This window comes from Monodelphis domestica, chromosome 6 (assembly GCF_027887165.1).
Source record: "Monodelphis domestica isolate mMonDom1 chromosome 6, mMonDom1.pri, whole genome shotgun sequence".
NCBI lineage: Eukaryota > Metazoa > Chordata > Mammalia > Didelphimorphia > Didelphidae > Monodelphis > Monodelphis domestica.
The window spans coordinates 80,845,258-80,866,352 of record NC_077232.1 but is presented as its reverse complement, the minus strand read 5'-3'; the positions used below and the strand labels follow the sequence as shown (position 1 = coordinate 80,866,352).

At 33.6% G+C, this 21,095-nt stretch overlaps 1 protein-coding gene across 6 annotated transcripts in view; it reads right to left on the bottom strand.

Annotated features, from left to right (window-relative positions):
* Positions 1–21,095, bottom strand: part of FAM193A (family with sequence similarity 193 member A) — a 245,035-nt gene that overhangs the window by 59,521 nt on the left and 164,419 nt on the right. For 5 of the 6 annotated variants that reach the window (XR_008913102.1, XM_056803650.1, XM_056803652.1 and 2 more), the window contains 2 exons: positions 5,075–5,199; positions 996–1,143 (listed from right to left, as the gene is read on the bottom strand). Coding sequence is in view for 5 of the 6 variants with exons in the window: in XM_056803650.1 (XP_056659628.1) it covers positions 996–1,143; positions 5,075–5,199 (273 nt within the window). In the remaining variant the exon portion in view is untranslated. The remainder of the gene's footprint in view (positions 1–995; positions 1,144–5,074; positions 5,200–21,095) is intronic. The other variant, XM_056803651.1, reaches the window with a different exon arrangement.

Genomic DNA, 21,095 nt, shown 5'->3' with positions numbered 1-21,095 from the left:
TGAATTATGGAGAATTTAATGATTGCATAGTAATCTATGGCAAAATCATCTCTAAAATTTAAGCCACAAAGTGGAGACTAAGCTAGTAAGGTGAGTAGGAAGCCTAGAAATGTTAAGTGTCTTCCCAAATGCTCAAATTATTCCTTTTTGATTATACAGGCCAATTTTCTCCCATCATTTGATAATTCACATCATCTCTAAAATAACACAGGTAATAAACAGGTTAAGGGATTCACCTCATTTCTTCTAATTCCTTTTAATCAATTCCTCACCCTACCCTGATGCTGCTTAGATTTGGGGGTTAAGAAGGTAGACATGTATTTGTATATAAATTCATGTACCATTTAAAAAAAAAACCCTTACCTACCATCTTAGAATCAATATTGTGTATTGGTTACAAGGCAGCAGAGTGGTTAAAGCTAGGCAAAGGGTATTAAGTGACTTGCCCAGGGTCACATAGCTAGCAAGTGTCTGAGGACATTTAAACCTAGGACCTCCTGTCTCTAGACCTGGCTCTCAATCCACTGAGTCACCTAGTAGTCTCTGTACTCATTTACTACTACTTACCATCTGGATTGCAAAACTGATATAAATTATGTGTATATATATATTTATTTATTTATTTATTATATACACACATACATGAAACCTAACAAGAAGCTGGATATTATCATATGTACATTAGTAGCAGTAAAAGTGCCCAAAAGAAAATCAAAGTAGTAAGTTAGGAAAGATTAAACTTCTATACTAAGTGTGGGCTGCCTTCCTTGACATTTTAGTGCCTCAGTCAGCATCAATTTTCCTTAATTTTATACACCAAAATCACTCTGGAATTTTCTCTGAAATGACTCCCATTATTTTAGATATATATTTATAAAAATAAAGATTGATTTATTCAAGTTTACATACCAAACACTAAGGTGTAATTATACACATTGAAAACATGTGCACCCCACAGATATTATCAAGTAGAAGACTGATTATAAAATTCTCACCTGTTCATCTACATAATCATCTATTCTTTTCTGGCATTCAAGCCATTCTTCAGCAACTCGACCCATCTCTTCTTCCAAGTGTTGATACCTTTGTAATAAGGTACTATACATATCTTCACTACAGGAATCATGTGATGTGGTTCCAAGTCTGAAAGACAAACAATCTTTTGGTAGGAAATAGAAATATAGAAAAAAATAGTGGATATAAATAACCAAAACTTTATTATTTAAAGAAAAAAATTCAAATAAAAAAGGCGATTTCAGGACATGTGTAAGTTTTTCAGAGTTGCCACCATGGCCAATCTTGAGATGCACCTTTTCAACCTTAGCCAGATTTGTTGTTAGGCAACACATAATCCATGCTAGAGATATTCGAAGTCTTTTCAGATTAGTAAAAGATAATTGGGTTTACATTCCATCATCATAGTCTTAAGAATTTCCTTCATACCATGATACATCAAAATACAATTAAGTACAGAAGAAACAGAGCATTCATATTATTTCCTAAGATCTTGCAAAATGCCAATAAAGATCAGGTTTATTCACTAAGGGGAAGGAACCGTTTTTTTTTTCTATTAAGATCCACTGACCCAACCTGGGAATGTGGGTTGAGGAAGCTTTGATTCAATCAAGGGCTATAAGTAAAAAAATCAACTTAATTTAGGATATACTTAGTTTAAATCACAGAAAACAAGTTTTTATTTTCCAATATTAAAAGGGAGATGAGCTTATAGTGTCCATTTAAAAGAAAAAGAAAGACTGGAAAGGGTGGAGGGGAGAAAGAGGAACAGAAAATGCAACTGGGGGAAAAAAACAAAAAATACAAAAGTAAAATACTAACAATTTTAACAGAATATCACTACAATCAATTGCTTAGACAAGGAAATGATACTTAAGGTAAATTATGCCTAAATTAAATTAAAGGAATATACAGTTTTTTCTCTTTGATACCTGTACTATTCACTGTTAGAGGTGAAAAAGAGCTAGAAGGTTCTTAATTTTTTCCCCCTGAGGTTCAGTTTTCTAATGTATAACATGGATAATATATAAACTAGCATTTCAGAGGCTTGGAGGCTATTACCAAGAAAAATTTTATCAGCCTCAAAATGCTGTAGAAATTTTAGTTATTATGACTATGGGTGAGGAATAGTGCTATGAAGCATAATTTCAATTAAATTCTATCTAATTTATTTGGAGCTTTATTCCTGGTCTCTTTTGAAGAGCTACATACAAAAGGCAGCATGGTAAGAGGAGAGTGCTAGACTTTTGAATCAGGAAGACCTGGGCTCAAGTCCTGCCTCTAATTCTAGCTGAAGTCACTATAGGCAAGTCATTTAATGTCTTGGTTCTAGCTTTCTCATCTTTAAAATGGGGAAAATATTATCAATAGTATTTGCTAGGTTGTTTTATAGCTCAAATGAGATATATGTATAGTACTTTGCAAACTTTGTAGCACTATAGAAATGACAATTATTATCCTTATTAAGATTATCAGCTCTTTCAATACAAAGTCTGTGTCTTCACCATATTTTGCAAATTCCTGGTATGGTAAAATAACCTAAATACCTAAGTGTGGAAAAACCAAAGGATGAGAATAATTAAAATCATGATAGAGAATTTTCAAGCAGAAATGACATCTTAAGTTTTCATTGTGATTTAAAAGACACGTCAGTTTGGATGAGGTATGCCAACAATTCAAGGGTACCATCATACCATAAGATGATAGACTCAGACCTTCCAGATTCTCTGCTCACCCTAGTTTACATGTGAAGCAATGGAGGAACAGAGAAGGTTAGGGTCTTGCTCAAGGTCATAGAACTAACATTTGACAGAGCAAGTTCAAACCCAGCTCCTCTGGTTTCAAACTCAGAGCTCTTTTTCATACCAAGTGACCTTGTAAGGATGCACAGAGCCACCAGAATAAAACAACTCCATGGAACCTTTTCCAATTCTGCTGAAACATAGCTAAACACTAGAATCATAACTATAGTGTAAAAAGCTTAGAATTTGCAAAAGATTAATCAATTTTCAAATTTCCGAGTATGGATTTTACTGTAAGTAGGTAACAGGCAGAAGTGAATAGTGTGTAATGATAAAAGGGAAATGAACAGGCACGGAGAAATACTGAAGGGGCTCTGGTAAAAGCACCAACTATATTCATTTTAAATTTAAGATCATTCATATATGACTAATTCTAACCTAAGTGGCTTTTATTTGCAAAACAAAATGATTTGAAAATTGAAAAATTAATTTCAGTGTAGAATCTTCTTAATGTTGTACAAATTTGGTGCACAGTGATATGTACCAAATAGTCACTCAAATGCTGATATACTCAGGAATATAAATATCCTACCTTTTCTAGCCATAATCTATAGATTATAGATGTTTTTACCAGGACAATCTTTCTATCATGGTCATCTTTGCTTTCTCAGTTTCTACAATCCTCCTTTTCATGATAAATCCTGAAACCATTTTCTACAGCTTTATTTCTAGACTCAGATACAATCTGAAAAAACTGAAATAACAAAGAAAACACTATTTTTGCAGCCCTTACTCACTGATACATGCTTTCTATACCTGCAAGATAACAGATTTTGTCTCCTTTTTTGAGTTATAAAATAAAGATGTGATTACATAGGGAGCAAAGCAGAGGGATGTTTCCTTGTCTCATTCTGGGTTAATTAGCACCCAAAATTAGGTATAAAATATTTTGCAAGACAAAGTTTAACTAAACTCCAAAGATGAAAATAAAACTAGTGTTCCCTTTCAGTAATAACAGCATTAAGTATTGACAGAAGGAATGATGAAAAACATTAATGTATCTGAGACAGACTCTTGGCAAATAAACAGTATACTGCTATGCAAAAGTGTATATGTAAAACAGGAATTCTTATAATACACTGATTAGATTGAACATTTTTCTCTTTAGATTCCTGGAAGTTTACAATGTTGGTATTTGTAAAGAATCATTAGTATTCCATTTTACTGGCATACTTAAAAAAAAAGAACCAGAAAAGTAAATGAATACTGGACAATTTTATTAATATCATCACTATCACAGCTACTGAAACCAACATGAACTCAATAAATATTTTAAGGAACTAGACTTGCATGTGATTTATTGTTAAGTTTTTTAAACATATTAATGTTAAGGAAATTTTTGTTTTAACACTGAGGTTAAATCAAGAAATCAGTTCAACATGGGCCATGTGAGGATGAGGTTTACCTAAGTCCCAAGTAGGAAAAATTTATGATACTTCACTTTGTTATTAATTTAATAAACAACAAGTAAGATAAAGAAAAAAAGCTGAGATTCAGAAAAAATTCAAAATGTTATTTTAGAACATTCATTACTTCAATTCCTTTAAAAAGAAATGTTTCTGGTTCATATTACTTATTCCTTGAAATATTCTGTGGGACTCCTAACCAGGGCACACAGTTCCAAATCTCAACACTGCACCTAACATGATAATTATTTTGGGAGAAGAATAGAAGAAAGAGAGAAGAAAAAGGGAAGAAGGGCTAGAATGAAAGGAATGATGCAAAGTCAAAAAGGACTAAACAGAAAACAAACTATTATTTCCTCACTTTTTTCCTAGAATTGTTTTCTTCCACTAATTTTCCTTGACTTTTTTTTTTAAAAGGAAGAAACTGTTTAGGAACATATAAATACATGTTTGTTTCTGTATGTGTGGAAGGAATCAGGGAAGATAGATGACACTGGGAGAGGGAGGACAGTGAAATCTCTTAAAAAGTAAGATTTGGCAATGTTGGAAGCAAAAAGACCAGATAGATATCTTAGAACTTAAAGAGTTTGGAGGGACTTTAGAGATCTTCTAGTCCAATCTCATTTTACTGGAAGAGATTTTAGGCCTAAAAAGTTTCAGTAAAAAGGGGTAAAAATGTTTTTTAAAGGAACAACTGAATTAGGAAAGGGGCAAATAGTATTCAACAGTAATTTACTAAAATAAACCTTATCCCTTCCTCCTAGGAGATCTTCTGACTGTACTGAATGAAAAGCAAACAAAAGAGTACTATTGTTACTGCATAGTAATTTCTTATGCATATTAAACAAATACCTGAGCTGTGAAAGCAGTGTCGGCAAGCTGTTCTGGAGAAGTGGCTCAGAAAAGACCAAATTTTCAAAGAGGTGTTTATTGTGCAGTTCCCATGTCACCTGGAATTTTTTCAAATGCTCATTCTCCTAGTTAAAAAAACAAAACAAAACAAAACACATACAAGCACACACAAAATATACTAAATGGGTGAAGAAACATCAAAATAACCAGATGTCAAAAATATGGGAATACCTGCTTACTCACTTCATGTTAATTTACCCAGGAATGGTGTGTGTGTGTGTGTGTGTGTGTGTGTGTGTGTGTGTGTGTGTGTGTGTGTGTGTGTGTGTGTGTGTGTGAGAGAGAGAGAGAGAGAGAGAGAGAGAGAGAGAGAGAATTCACTGCCAGCTATCCCACCCTTGAAATAGCTAACATTCTTCAAAAACAAAACAAAAAACTAACATTGTTAAAACATTAAAACTTCTTTGTAGTTTTAAAAACCTCAAAAATATCAATAGATTATTTCTTATAGTACCTTTAAAAAAAAAAAGCTCTGCAATTCAAATATAGTTTAAAATTGTATACTAACACAAATAAAAGCAAATAAAAGAATTTATTTGCTTAAATAGCAACTGTACAAAGCTCCTTATCCAATGAAATTCTCTTTCCTCAAAAGATAAGATCTTCTATTTCTTTAATTAGAATAATGAATTATGTTCATTGAATCAACTTAAAAGATTTTTTGTTAAGATATGATCATCACAAATAATATCAAAATTAATCCATCACTGCCTCTTGTTTTTAAGATCATAGAGCTGATAGTATTGTTTCAATAATAGACAATTTTGATACATAACCTTTAATACTGATGTTCCTCCTAAAGATATGGAAATTGTTTTTGCAAATAGCTGGTCTGTCTGAAGCTATACTTCTGAATCATGAGTTACACATATGATTCTGTCAAATTGTGTCTGTCCATTTTATATTATTCCTTGCTCAACTATGAATAGTTTTAGAAACTGACAATGCTGTCCACTGTTGTCTCTACATAGACTTCTTCAACTATAGATCACCACTGGCAATTTGTTTAGGTTCCCTTCTCTAATAGAACCTTTTCACATTTTTACTATCTAACCAGACTGAGTTGAAACAAGTATGTCTGGAATGTTGGTGGACTGGCTAAACTCTGGGGCTTCTTTGTCATTACCATGATATTTCAAGAAGTATGACTAAACATATGAATGAGAGTACATTAGTCCAGAAGCAAAATGTGGTGTTTTCAGCAAGTCCCACCCTTGCAAAATACACATAGCAGATTGAAGGAAAATACAGTCCAGTAGCATGCCATCATTTTTTCATCACTTCAGTAATAAAGGATAAGGTAGTTGGTGTGAAAAACAAGTCCACAGAAAAATCTTAATTTGTCAATAATTTTAACATGTTCTTCTACCTATATGTGCTCTTCCATTTGTTTGTTTTCACTAAATGACAAAGGCGTTTTTTAAATTTAAAAAATGGACTAAAAGACTGACAGCAAAAGGGAGACGTGAGACACTCAGATATTTCCACAAATAAAGTAATCAGTCCTGACAATGATGCCATTGAGACATGGCTATATATTGATATAATTATAATAAAGTGCTGTCCTTCATGTATGTATGTGATCTTACTGATCGATTATCAGTAGAGCATAACCTAAAATTATTTACATATTGCTTCACAAGGTCTTTTCAGATATGGAAATCTTGACTTTACCAGTACTTTATTTTAACCATCTGTAACCTGATGAATGTCTTCTATAAGAAGATCAATGTTGAACACACTTTTTCAATTCCAAGAAACCTTTTTCAAGAGGAAGCATTATAGAAAAACTGTACTATTCACTAAAATCACATTTAAAAATTTGGCAGATTAAATTTGGAGTTTAAGTAAAATCCATTTCATTTCTTCAGAGAGAAAACTTAGAAGTCAGGATACAAGTCTACCAAAAGCAGATCTCTAGTCAATGATGAAGTAACTTCCTAGAAAAACTAAGGTGTTTTATTTCTCACTCTCTAGGAAATTAATGCAATTCCACTGTCATGGAAAAGCAGATATATCAAAGGTCTTTGTTGAAGTGTTTTAATAAAAGTCCCAAATCCTGTTGTCTTGTGAAGTTAAATCCAGAGTTCTTGATTATCATCATCTTTAGGTATGGGTACATTTCAGGTGTAACAGAGCTGGTTAAAACCAGGGTCCTGCTGTCTTAGCATGACGGTAAGATATATAAAATAAATGTGACCTCAATAATTTCTGTTTTCTATGAGATTGGCAACGAAGACTATTACATGAAGCACAGAAAATTTTTCTTAAAAAGTCTCCACATTTTAGTTAAGTACCTGAAATTATCCTGATCTCTTTAAGTAGGTGTTGCCAAAGTCAGTAAAAAGGGAGTGTCACTAGCAGAGAAGCAGCTTTGGTAAGGTCACTGAAAAATGATACGGTTCATGTTCCCTACATACAGCACCATGAAATATCCATGTCCATTGTAGAATACCAGAGGCTGAAGTTATACAATGATTTGAAGACAACTACTAACAAGACAGTAAAAGAAACAATGCTAAAATGTCTAGTAAATTGTTCTGCTAATAAAAGAAAAACAATGAGATGATTCTGTTGCTGCCAAAATCATTTTTGAACTTTTTTTTGGTAGATAATGTTGGAAATCTTATGATATAAAAAGGGTATTTATTCTCAATTTCATGGGTAGAGGGAAAAGTCCATGTAGACTGATCATCAAGCAAGATTAGACTTAGTCTCTTGGTAGGCTGCCATCATATATGGAACAAAATCCATATTGACATATCTTATGTAAATTATTAAATTGCAGATAGCACTGTTGATGCCAAAAGAAAGATGAATCAAGAATGTTGCAGCTTCAATTCCTTTTCTAGCTAAAAGAAACCAGCTTCTAGAACTATGGTCATCCTGCTACAATATCTAATGATCAATAATTACATGAATTACGCAAATTAATTTCATCATCTAAGGTAAAAATTCCATGTCTTCTTTGGTCCATACTAACATTTAAATCAAACAATGCAAACTGTTCCCTTGAAAGTAACAGAAGTTTAAGTAAGAAATAGAATATAAAACTGAGAACTTCATTTTTTAAAGCCACCTTTGTTTTGATGAATGAACAAAAGTTAAGGGATACAAAGATCTTAAAACTGTATAATCTAAGCTCCATTACTTTGCCTTCTTTTAAAGAAAAGACAAAATGAAATGCTGCTAAGAGCATATTTATTATTCAAGCCCTTGACTAGGTAAATGGTCCATTAGGAAACACAAACATATAACTATTAGATCTCTGCTATATTTTACTTAAGGTATCTAAAGTATTGACCCATTATCATATTATTTTCAGTCTATTTAAATTTATTAGACTACATGCTCAAAAAAAAAAAACCCTTAAAAATAAACTGCTATCAATTCGCTATGGCAACATGGTCTAAAGTAATCTTTATTAGTTTCTTAACATGGTCTGTCTCTAAAGAGCTGAGAAGGCCGAGCTTTAGATAGCAATCTCTTGAAGCTATATAGCAAAGGAATTCAGTTTCTGCACTGCCTAGAGGAAAGACTAGGAGTATGTTTGTTTTGGGCTAAGTTTAACAGGAGCTTTCTGTACTGACCATAGTCTCTCCATGCTGATCTTGGTTTGGTGTCTCTTCACCTGCACAGGGGCAAAAAGTCTTAATGCTTGCTCTTGAACCTCTCCAAATAGCTGGACTCCTTTGAAAGGAAGGAAAATCAGTCACAACTTCACCAAGAAAAAATGGTTGGAGGTCTAAGACTTTTCCCCCCTAAAGTTATAAACTATGCCTTGAACAAGAAGCCTGAACTGAAATTTATAAAAGTTACAAGATGATATATTCTTTCAAAAGCCTATCCCTTAGAAAGGTAAAGGGATCCATTCTATTTACTCAACCAATGCAAGCTAACCACAAGCTCCATGTGACACCACTTTCCCTTGCCTCAGTTGTGGCAAGAAAAACCAATAAAAAGTGCAACAATCTCTCCACACTTCTACCAATTAACTATTACGAAAACTGAGAAGAAAATTGGCCAACAGAATGCTTCTGGATTTTAATGACAATTTCAACCCATTAGTCTAAGAGAATAAAAACTAATTTCATACAACAAAAACAGATTCTTGGAATGTAAGAGCTCACAAAGATCAACACCACAGATTATTTCATGAGTGTATCACCTTTTGATAAAAGGGGAAGAAAAAAAGAGGAATAAGTAAGAGAAAAACTGTAATGTAGATTTATCGCTAGACTGAGAAATAATTCTACTGATTTACCACGGAGGATAAAAATTTTCACAGGAGTAGGTAAATCTCAATACTTCTAGTAATAGCCAAGATCATTTACCTATAATTGAGAATAGAACAATTTCCTTCAAGCATTTTGGGTTGAAAGGAAAGAGAAAACTAGGATAAAACCTGATTGGTCATTTCCAAACAGAAAACAATCACAGTGAAATTGCACAGATGCATACAACATGTTTAAGAAAGAAAAGAAGTTAATATCAGGTTTTAATTACTTTATTTTACCTTTAGCTAGAAATTACTATCAACAACATTGTACCTACACAATTACAAAGACCTGAGAACATGTGAGCTTTTATTACCACCTAAAGTTAATTCTGAAATATTGCAATGGCAGAGCTGATTCTTTGACCATATAAAATCACAACATTCAGTACATAGTAGTACAGTGTTGAAATGAAATGTGAGGAAACCAAGTTAGAAAACGCTAATATTTAAATTCAATAAGTACTTGTATATCAATTCCTTAACCATACATTCAACACTGTACTAGGGGTTCAATTTGTGGCCTTTTCATTTAAAATATAATTTCTGTCAGTATTTCTGGTTAGAGTAGTTTAATTTTATGAGACTATAAATAACTTGATTCAGAGACCTTGAATTAGAAAGCAATGATTCCATAGGAAAAATGCAGAATTTGGTAAACTAAGAGGATATGGCTTCAAATTCTGTCTCTGCTACTTACTAATTCAGTGACCATGGGGAAATCACATGAGTAAAGCTCTATAAGAGGGTTGAACAAGATGATCTCTTGGTCCCTTTCAGTTTTTAAATATTTTGCCTGCAGTACCAAAACAGAATGTCTCACAAACTAAAGAATTTCAATATGTATCTATGGAAGAGTTATATGACCAATGAAATCTCTTCTAATTAAAAGTTGTCAAGAAAAAAATACAGTGTAAAAGATGATTGCCACGTAAGGTCAGGCATGTTTATTAGAGAAAAAATAATATCTATACTGCTCTCATTCAACTCTTTGATTACTTACCACGTGGAAAATCCTGTACTAGGTACTGCAAGAATAGTAAAGTAAGAAGACATGAATTATATAACCTTAAGGGACATGTAATTTAGTTGAGAGAAAGGAGCTAAGGAAGATAAAACAAGGTAGAATGTATAGTGTCAGAGAAAACAGTACAAAGCATGAAAGCAGTTATGTCTGGCTAGAAGTTATCAGAGAAGGCTTTATGGTAGAGTTACCATCTGAAGGGGGCCTTGAAGGAAAGGCAGGATTTTTAATAGGGCAAAAAAAAGAGTAGAAATATCGATAAAAGTAGGCAGAATGAGACAAGAAAAGGGAGAGAATGTATAGGCATGTATAGAGAACTTCTACTAAATGAATATGGCTATAGGGTAAATAGATTTTGGAGACTAAGTTAGAAGGATAATATGGAGCCAAATTATTAAGGTCTTGAATGTCAGGCTAAGGGGTCAGAGAAAGAATTCATTACTAAGCATGTCAAAAATCAAAGAGAAGTTTATATGATCTCAGGAAAGACAACATGCATATAAATAAGTATATACAGAATAAATAGTAATATGGGCAGAGGGGGCCAAAATACTTGGGAAATTAGGAAAGGCTTCATATAGAAGGTGGTTATTGAACCACTGAGTCCTGAAGGAGATAAGGGATCTTAAAGGGTGAAGATTAGGAGAAAGCATTCCAGATATGAAGGACAGCCAATAAAAAGGAGATGGGACCAAATCTGGCCTCAGACACTAACTAGCTGTGTGTGACCCTGGGCAAGTCACTTAACCCCCATTGCCTAGCACTTCCCATTCTTGTGCCTTAGAACCAATACACAGTATTGATTCCAAGATGGAAGGTAAGGGTTAAAAAAAAAAAAGGAGATGGGAGATAGTGTTATGTATAAGGAAAAGAAAGAAGATTGGAACCAGGTTATGAATGGCTTTAAATGACAAAAAAGAATTTTGATTTTACCATAGAGGGAATAAGGAGTCACTAACAAGATCAGACTACTCTATAATATGATTTTAAGAGTTCTAGATGAAGACAAACTCTCTATGTCCAAAACTGAACTAATTCTCTTCTTTTTCAAAACTTCCCTAACTTTATTTCACTTGAAATAGGGTGCTAACAACTCAGTCACTAGAATAAACTAAAGGATAACTAGGGCAGTAAATGGCCTTAGGACCATTCCATATAAGGATCATTAAAAGAAATGAAGATGTTTAAAGGTGAGAAAAGAAAACTTAAAAGGGACATGACAGTTGTCTCCAAATATCTGATGGGCTGCCAAATAAAAGACATTAAATTTGTTCTGCTTGGTTTTTGAATAGGTCTATTAGCAACAGGTGGAAGTTAGAAAGAATTAAGACTTAATGGATTTTTCTCTGGAACTGGAAGGTTCCCTTGCACCGGTGAGTCAAACATAGGCAGAATAAGTACATGTTGGCTGTATTATAGAAAGAATTCTTTAGCAGCTATAGAATGGATTGCATATAGATAGCCTCTAACATTTCTTCCAAATCTGAGATGATCCCTTTTGACTCTTTATTTGTAATATTTGGATTTCTTTTCAGTTCTATTCTGTCACCACTTTTTCTATGAAGTTGCTCAGTCCAGGAATATGGGCTCCTTCCAAACTTCTTCCCCTTTCTTAAAGTCCTAAGCTCACTGTCAATTAGTTTTACATTAGAAAAGGATACGATTACATTAGTAGAAATGACATTAAAGAAGACAAATTATTACTTGTTTTTGCCACTATCCTAAGGGCCATGAAACTTTTCAATCTAATTTACAACTGAAAACTGTATAATGGGGAATTTAGAAAAGGATTTTATAGGAAATGGAGAACACACAAGTAAAAAATATATGTTTATTAACAGAGAGGGAATGATGGGGAAGGAAAGAGGATAATGGACCAGCTTACTAATTAAACCCAGATACTTAACTCAGTATAGTCATTTTCTAAGCTTGTCTAAACTGAACTACACTAAAGCTAGGTAAGGATAAGTCCACTCAATAAGCCCAGATTCTTACAGAGTCCTTAGTGGGTCAGGCGAGAAGGAGAGAGGGAGAGGGAGAGAGGAGAAGGAGAGAGGGAGGGTGGGAGGGAGGAAGGGAGGGGGGGGAGGGAGAGAGAGAGAGAGAGAGAGAGAGAGAGACAGAGACAGAGAGACAGAGACAGAGAGACAGAGAGAGACAGAGACACAGAGAGAGAGAGATCCTCTTCCAAATCACTCTGTCCACCAGAATGAATGGGGAACTTCCTTTTCACCTTTGCTTGATGTTAATATAAGGTAGGCAGTTTGATAGATGGGTTTGTCCAGGAAGAGTCCAGATCCACACCTTCTGGCTTAAATTTCAGACTATAGACTGACTGAGAATCAATTGAAAAATTGATTTCCCTAACCCCTTAAAATCAGAATTCCAGCTCTTGTAAGAATCCTTGGCTTGAGGGCTATCAATCCTTTGCAACTTCCTTTGCTGTAGTCCTCCCTTTGCACAAAGCCAAAATTGTGTTGAAAACGCTATTTTGGCATTTGTGCACTTACATATATATTACTTAAACTAAAATATCTATTCCAAATAACAAACAACCTACACTCAACTATCTTAATCTATTTAATACTATCCTATTCTAGGGATTTAATCAAGGAAAGGAAAAAAGGGAATTAAATAATGAATGATTACAAACTTCAAACAGATCAAACATATGCAAAAGCACAACCACCAAATAACATCAAAAGCCAAAGATAAACTCAACTTTCATGCAAAAACATTAAACTCATAATTACTACTCATCAACTAATAAAAAACATTCTACTACTATTGTAATGCATTAACATCAAACTTAGAGAAAAAAATTTCAAAAAATACAATAAACACAACATTGCATAATTTTTACAAAGAAATTAAACCAAAACATCACTCACTTATACAAAATACATGCAACAAAAGATAAAATTAAAGATAAGTTATCTATTTACATATATCCATATAATACACACATACAATATATACATGTATGTTATAAACACTTCATATTTATGTTACACACATTACACATACTCACTATAATACAATTAATTTATAATCCTGTTACACAAAATATTTACATATACTTACATATATATTTATAATTTTGTGTGATGTCTTTTGTGCTATGTAATGTATCTATCTTAAATGTTAATCCTATCTAATTAAAGCCCTATTTGCAAAAATCTCCTATCTAGTTCTATACTAAACAAATTATCTATTTTTCATTAGTAACTAATTTATAGCTAATTATAACATTGTTAGTACCCTACCTATACATTGTTTCACTCATTCAAATAGTGAATTAATGTAACCTAATCATGTTTTTGTATTTGTGTTTATGTGTTTGTTATGTTATTCTGCTAGTGTTATGTCAGTGTTACCTTTAGTGCTTTGTTACTGTTGCATATAATACACTTATCCAATCTTCAGATTTTCCTTCTCTTCTCATCTCGATTGAAGAATTCTCCTCCAAATCCATGGTAATAAATGTGTTTATGAATGCTTGTGTGAATATATGTTATGTTATTTTGTGTTATAATACATTACCAAATTTTTAATCCATTAATCCATTAATTACTTGATCCTCTTCATTAAAAATTTCCTCAAAGTCTTTATAAGTTTTTCAGTCTTTTACTATGTCGGTTAATTTCCTGAATTCTCTTCTTCAATACCATGTGCTAATTTTATATGTGAAAAATGATACCATGAATCTACCTAAAACTTTTAAGAAGATGGAGAAACTAACACAATTGTGTAAGGACCTGCCCAACTCTCTTGTGTTGCTGAAGTTTTAGCATAATTTTCACATATACCATGTCTCCTGGTTGGAAATTATGGAGAGAATAATCCAATGGACCAGATTGAATCAATACTCCCATATCATGTAGTTCTTTAAGACATTGTAAAGCACTTAAGTATGAAGCAAGTTGGCAATCTCCAGAGATTTTTGACTGTCTTACAAGTTTTTGCCTGCAGTGGAGCATGTCCAAAGAGCATTTTCATAGGATATATGTAAATCTGCTCTTGGTCTTGTACGTAGGTAAAACAAAGCTATGGGAAGAATATCTGGCCATTTTAGATGAGTTTCAGCACAGATCTTCCCCTACATAGTCTAGAGTTCCCTATTTACATGCTCCAGTTGACCTGAATTTTGTGGGCAATAAGGAACAGGATATTTAGGTATTATTCCTAGATTCTCATAGTCTCTTTTCAAGATATCTTGGGTAAAATGAGATCCTTTATCAGTTTATGGTAAGTGGTACACCTAATCTACGAATAATTTCCTTAATCAACACTTTTACCACAAAGTTAGCTGTGTTTGTATTTGATGGAAATGCTTCAGGCCACTTTGTCAATCTGTCCACAATTGCCAGACAAAACTTGTATCTTCCAGCTTTTTGCACGCTGATGTAATCAATTTGCAGACTCTCAAATGGACAATATGCTAAAGGTCTATCACCTAAACCTTTCTGTCTGCATGCCATTTGATTGAATTTTTGGCAAATACAACAACTTGTACAGATTTTATTTGCTACAGTACTTATTCCTGGTGCTACCCATTGCCTCTTTACAGAGTCTACTACAGCTTGAGTACCAAAATGACCTTTTCTATGGATGGCTTGACAGAAATAGGGAGACAGATCTTTTGGTAACAGTGGTTTTCGAGCATTTGCAATCCATATTCCATGTTCTTTCCTTGTTCCAAATTTCTCCTTCCACTTCTGAATTTCTGAGTCTACATGAACTTTTTAAAATAGTGGACAAATTCATTACATTCACTGGAGCATTCCTGCCAGCAAAATTTGAAGTTCTATCAGCTCTATGATTTCCTTTAGAAATTGAATCTCTGCCACTAGTATAACTTCTACAATGGATCACCGCTAGCTGTTTAGATTTTTGGATAGCATCCAACAACTCAGTTATTATTTCTGCATGAGTAATTGGTTTTCCCAATGCAGTACTAAAACTTTGCTGTTTACAGATCTTTCCTGTAGTATGACATACAGAGAATGCACAACGAGAGTCTGTATAAATATTTGCACTTTTACCCTCACTTAGAAGACCTCCTTGCTTCAAAGCAACCAACTCTTGCCCCTTGAGCACTAAGGTTACTAGGTAATGAGCCATACTAGAATGTCTCAAATTCTCTGACCACTGCAGCACCTGTACATCTAATTCCATTACACAAATATGAAGAACCATCACTGAATAACACCAAGTCTGAATTTTCAATAGGAGTGTCTTTCAAATCCATCCTAGGCATATCCATTAGATCTACTACTTCTACACACTCACATAATGGTTCATCGTTCTTTGGCAAATCAGGAAGAAGCGTAGCTGGATTTAATACACTACACCTCCTCAACTGGACTTTGACCATAAATCTTCGGGGATATCCTCAGGTATTGGATAGACTGAATCTAAGTCATCCTCTGTACTGACAATCTAAGAACAGCAATGGAAAAGCTTTCAGAGAGTCTTCGGGTAGATGTAATGAGGTATCACCATTATCAGTACCTTGGATTGTTGCCCATAACTTACATAATAAATCCCTACCTAAAAGATTCATGGGACAGTCTGACATACAAAAAAAAATGCATGCTCCACAGTAAAAGGACCTAAAATAATCATTTTTGTTTGTAATTTTGCTACTCTCTCTGGTTTACCATTAGTTCCTATAACTTTCATTGTACTGACAGCTCTACAATTCTTAGGAAGACTTTGCAAAACTGATTTACTGGCTCCAGTATCAACTAGAAGATCATATATCTGGTTTCCTATAGTGACAGATATATATGGTTCTATATTCTTTGGTGGCTGAAATGTTTCCAACACTGATGCTAGCACAGTAACATCAGTACAAAGCTCAGTCATTTCCTGTCCATCCAAGTTTACATCTGCTTGAACTGAATTCCCAGTATTTTACATATTTAACACCATCATCAGCTTTTACATTACTATTCTTGGTCATTATACTCTCTACTTTGCTATTATTGTTCTCATTCACAATAACTTTATCATTATCCAGTTTACATTCTTCACCATTTTCCATTACTTTATAATCACTAGAATTTTCTACTAAGGGGGCAGCTGGGTAGCTTAGTGGATTGAGAGCCAGGCCTAGAGACGGGAGGTCCTAGGTTCAAATCTGGCCTCAGACACTTCCTAGCTGTGTGACCCTGGGCAAGTCACTTGACCCCCATTGCCTAGACCTTACCACTCTTATGCCTTGGAGCCAAGATGGAAGGTAAGGGTTTAAAAAAAAATTTTTTTTTCTACTAATTTTACATTACAATTTTCTTTCTCATCGCAAATCTTAACACTAATTACATATCCTTTGATTCAATCACATCATTTATAACTTCATTAGCTTTATTACCATTACAATCATTTTCATTTAATCTCAATACATATTCCCTTGACTCAAATACAGAGGAAAACTGGGTAAACCTTTATAAGGAACAAGCTCCTTTACTCTGACTGTATTTATACCTTGCTCCAAATGTAACCCAGTCCTGCATAGAGTTTAAATCTAGTGTTTGAGCTCCCTGACAACAAGCATTCTGACATGTATTTCCATTATTCCTTCTTTGGTAGTTATTTCAGCTATTATCGTTATTATTGTTGTTGTTCCAATTATTATTGTTGTTGTTATTCCAATTATTATTGTTATAATTATTCTGTCTAATAAACCCTCCATTTCTGTTCAACTGTCTGGAAAACTGACCTCTATATATGCATTCCCTGACAAGATGAACAACCCTATTGCATAAAAAAAACCTTTGGGGACCAGATATTCTGTCCCTAGGTTTGTAATAGTTGTTATTAGGTTTCACGGATCATAATGCTGCTACTGCCTTAACTTCTTTAATTTCACTATTTCTTGCTTTGCCCTCTGCTTCCTTCAATTTTCTTTTTAGATCGTCTAAAATTATGTCCCTTTCCTCATATTTGTCCTCATTATCTGTACATAAGTATGTTGCCTTTCTTCTCAGATTCTCTAATTCCATCTCCTCTCAATCTGGATAATTATTCTTAAAAAATAGTTTTATTTTAGGGATAGCAATTTTCACAGAGATTCTTTTTATATGTGCATTTGTTCCCTCTTCCAGGACATCCATGTTTAGATATGTTTCAGCAGCTTCAGTAATGTGATCAAGGAATGTAATAGGTGTTTCATTAGCCTTTTGTTTAATTCCCCTCAAACTTAGACCAAGCATTTGGCCTTTTTGTGTATCTACCCATAACATCTAGTATTACTTGTCTAGATTCTTTCATTATATTATATTGGGTTTTGTTGTTCATATCTGTGTTATGATAATCTTGTGGCCATAGTGTTAATAAAGGATCCTGCCTCTTCTCATCTATAAACTTATTCCTTTCACTTTTGGTTAAAAGTTCTTTCATTAATAAAGCAAAATTATTATAGTCCGGATCAAACAGATCAATGGCTCTCTGCATTTCTTTGATCACCTTATTTGGTTCGTCCACAAAGGCAGAAGTACTCTTTTTTATTGACTCCAAATCTTTAGGTGTAAATCTCTTGTGCGTTTTTACTTGAAAGATCTCATCCCCAGAAACCACAGGGAGATCTCTCAGAGGGAATAAGGTAACCTTCCCTTCTGCCTATTCCTTTCATAGCCTATTTAATTTTTTTGGTATACCATCTTTTTCCTTTACATTAAAATCATATTCATTAGTTGTAAACCTTTTGTCTTTCATGTCTATTTCCATTTGATCCAGTTGTTGTTTCATCATTATTACCATTTGTTTTAGTTCTGAATCCTTGGTTACCTATACAATTGTAGCCTTAAAGCCATTTCCAATAATAAGCAACACAACTCTACACTTATAGACAATACACAAACAGATACACAGTAAAGGGGCATATGATAAGACAGTTTGCACAGTGACATACCTGGTTTCATCCATTGGTAATCCAATAATATGTAACAAACTTTAGGAAACAGGATGAAAATAATGTAACGGATGTGTACTAGCCACTCCCCAAACACATACAATAAATCCTTTAACATGTCTCTAGACATGTTTATATTTAACATTAATCTAGTATATACAATAAAATTAGTATTACTGTACTCCACTGTGATCACTTTGTATCTACACACAATTAAAGAGGAAAAGAAAATTAAAAAATTTTTTTTCAAGATGGCCGCTTAGTCCATGTGCCAGGGTATTTAAAATGACTTAAATTTGTCTCTCCCAGTTCAGTTAGAGTCTCAGAGTTCCGTTGCCCCCACCTTTGAAATGTTCCACCTGTTGAGAGCAAAATGGAATCTTCTCTGCCTCTAACAGACTTTGGCTTTCTAACTGTTATATACCTATACTAAAGGCTATTTTCTTAGTTCTATCCTATCCTAGCTCTGCCAAACTGTTATGGGAATTTAAAGAAGGGGAAAAGGGTTTTACAGGAAAGGGAGAACACACAAGTAAAAAAAAAATTATGTTCATTAACAAAGAGGGAATGATGGGGAAGGAAAGAGGATAATGGGCCAGTTTATTAATTAAATCCAGATACTTAATTCACTATAGTTGTTTTCTAAGCTTGTCTAAACTAAACTACACTAAAGCTAGGTAAGGATAAGTCCACTCAATAAGCCCAGATTCTCACAGAGTCCTTAGTGGGTCAGGCAGCAGAGATCCAGCTGTACAGCTGTTAGAAGCTCCAGAGAAAGAAAGAGAGAAATCCTCTTCCAAATCACTCTGTCCACCAGAATGAATGGGGAGCTTCCTCTTCACCTTTGTTTGATGTTAATGTAAGGCAGGCAGCTTAATAGATGGATTTGTCCAGGAAGAGTCCAGATCTATACCTTCAGGCTTGAACTCCAGACTCCAGACTGACTCAGAGTCAATTGAAAAAGTAATACAATGCCTATATGTATTGGTTCTTCCATGAGAACATGAATTCCTTAAGAGTAGGAACTATTCCCACTTTTCTATTTGTATCCCTAATGCTTGGCATACAGTAAGTGCTTAATAAATGTTATTCATTCTTTTATTGAGCATTGACTTCCCCAACAAGTCTGTCCTATGAAATGATCTCTTTCTCATAAATGTCTTTTAGCACTTGGCCTTTAAACTTCTCATTTTCCTATTTAACAACTATTTATATATAAATTCTTTTTTTTCATTAGATTATAAGTTTCAGACAACAAATCTCTACCATATTTATCTTTGTAACTGTAGAACTTACCCCAATGTGGGTTTCACAAAATAAGTACTTATTAAAACTATTTGTGGGAAGAATACAGCCATGAAAATAATTTGAAGCTAAATTTAACCTAGAGCATTTTACTTTGTAATAATCAATCTATTTTACAAAAGGAAACAACCCACCAAGGCTGTTAAGTCTATTCACTTGACAAATCAATACAGATATACCTGGGTTAACTACCATTTTAGATTAAGAAGTAGGCAGCCAATTCTAGAATGGATTTAAAAAAAATTTACCTCAATTGCTCTCAAGCAGAAACACTAACTGGCACCAAACTAACCAAATACTTACATGGTAAGGGTTAAAATGTTTAAATGTTAAATGTTAAAAGGTTTAAAATGATCTTCACCAACAATATAGGAAAATAGAATTAGTATATCAATTATAAATAAATGGGTATTTTAAAAGAATTTTGTCAATGCTTGGAAAAAGTTGTTTCTCTTACGAAGCTTAAATAAATCCTTCCTCCAAACTTTATTTCCCATGATCAAAAGCTCAAATGAGATCATGTATGAAAACATGAGGAAAACAACATATGAATATAATAGTATTTACTAGCTTTCGCAAACATTTTCTTCTATGTAATTTAAGTTTACTTCTTTTGAAGCCATCATATTCTAAAATACTGGTGCTGTAATGAAATAAAATATTCCTGTATGAAATAATTTTCCTTAACACTTAAAACTCTAACAAGCAACTAAAAGTTTTAAGGTTATGTTGACCATATTAAGTGCATTAATAAATGTGTTAATTGGGAAAAAACGCATTATCAAATTTCTACTGAAGTGAACATGATATATATTACAACACAGGAAATTAATTATTGTGGATCCATTAGACATCAGAGCACCCAGATCTTCTGAAGTCGAAGTACAGTGCTCTCTCTTTCCATTATAAGCTACTATCTTTTTAATTAGAAACAGAAATAGAAAGCAAACTTCTGGCTCTTGAAGACTATACAATCTAATTGGAGAGATGCCAGACATGATAATACTTACAAATTAATATCCATACAAGCACTAATTAATATAATGTAAATTAGGAACATAGAGACAATAAAGAACTGATTGAATTTTTTTTTTGAATTTTAAAAAAAAGTAAATTTGGGCTTGCTGTAAAGAAAAGCTTCCTATTAGAGTTATCCACAAGTAATAAAAGGCTACCTCAAGTAAGTCTCCCTCACTTTAAAGACAAGCTGCATGCCTGATTGTTTGGACCCACTTCCTCTTCTCCCAGAAACATGACCTGGTCTCTTATATCCCCCCATACAAAAATTCAAAAACTTTCCCTTGATCTTTTCCCCAATTCAAACTATTATCCTTTCTCTGCTAGGCATCACTGCCAAACAGCTACAAAGAAATGCAGTACTTGCTGCCTTCACTTTCCTCCTATTCCTTCAGTTTTCACTAATCTAGTTAAACCACACTGC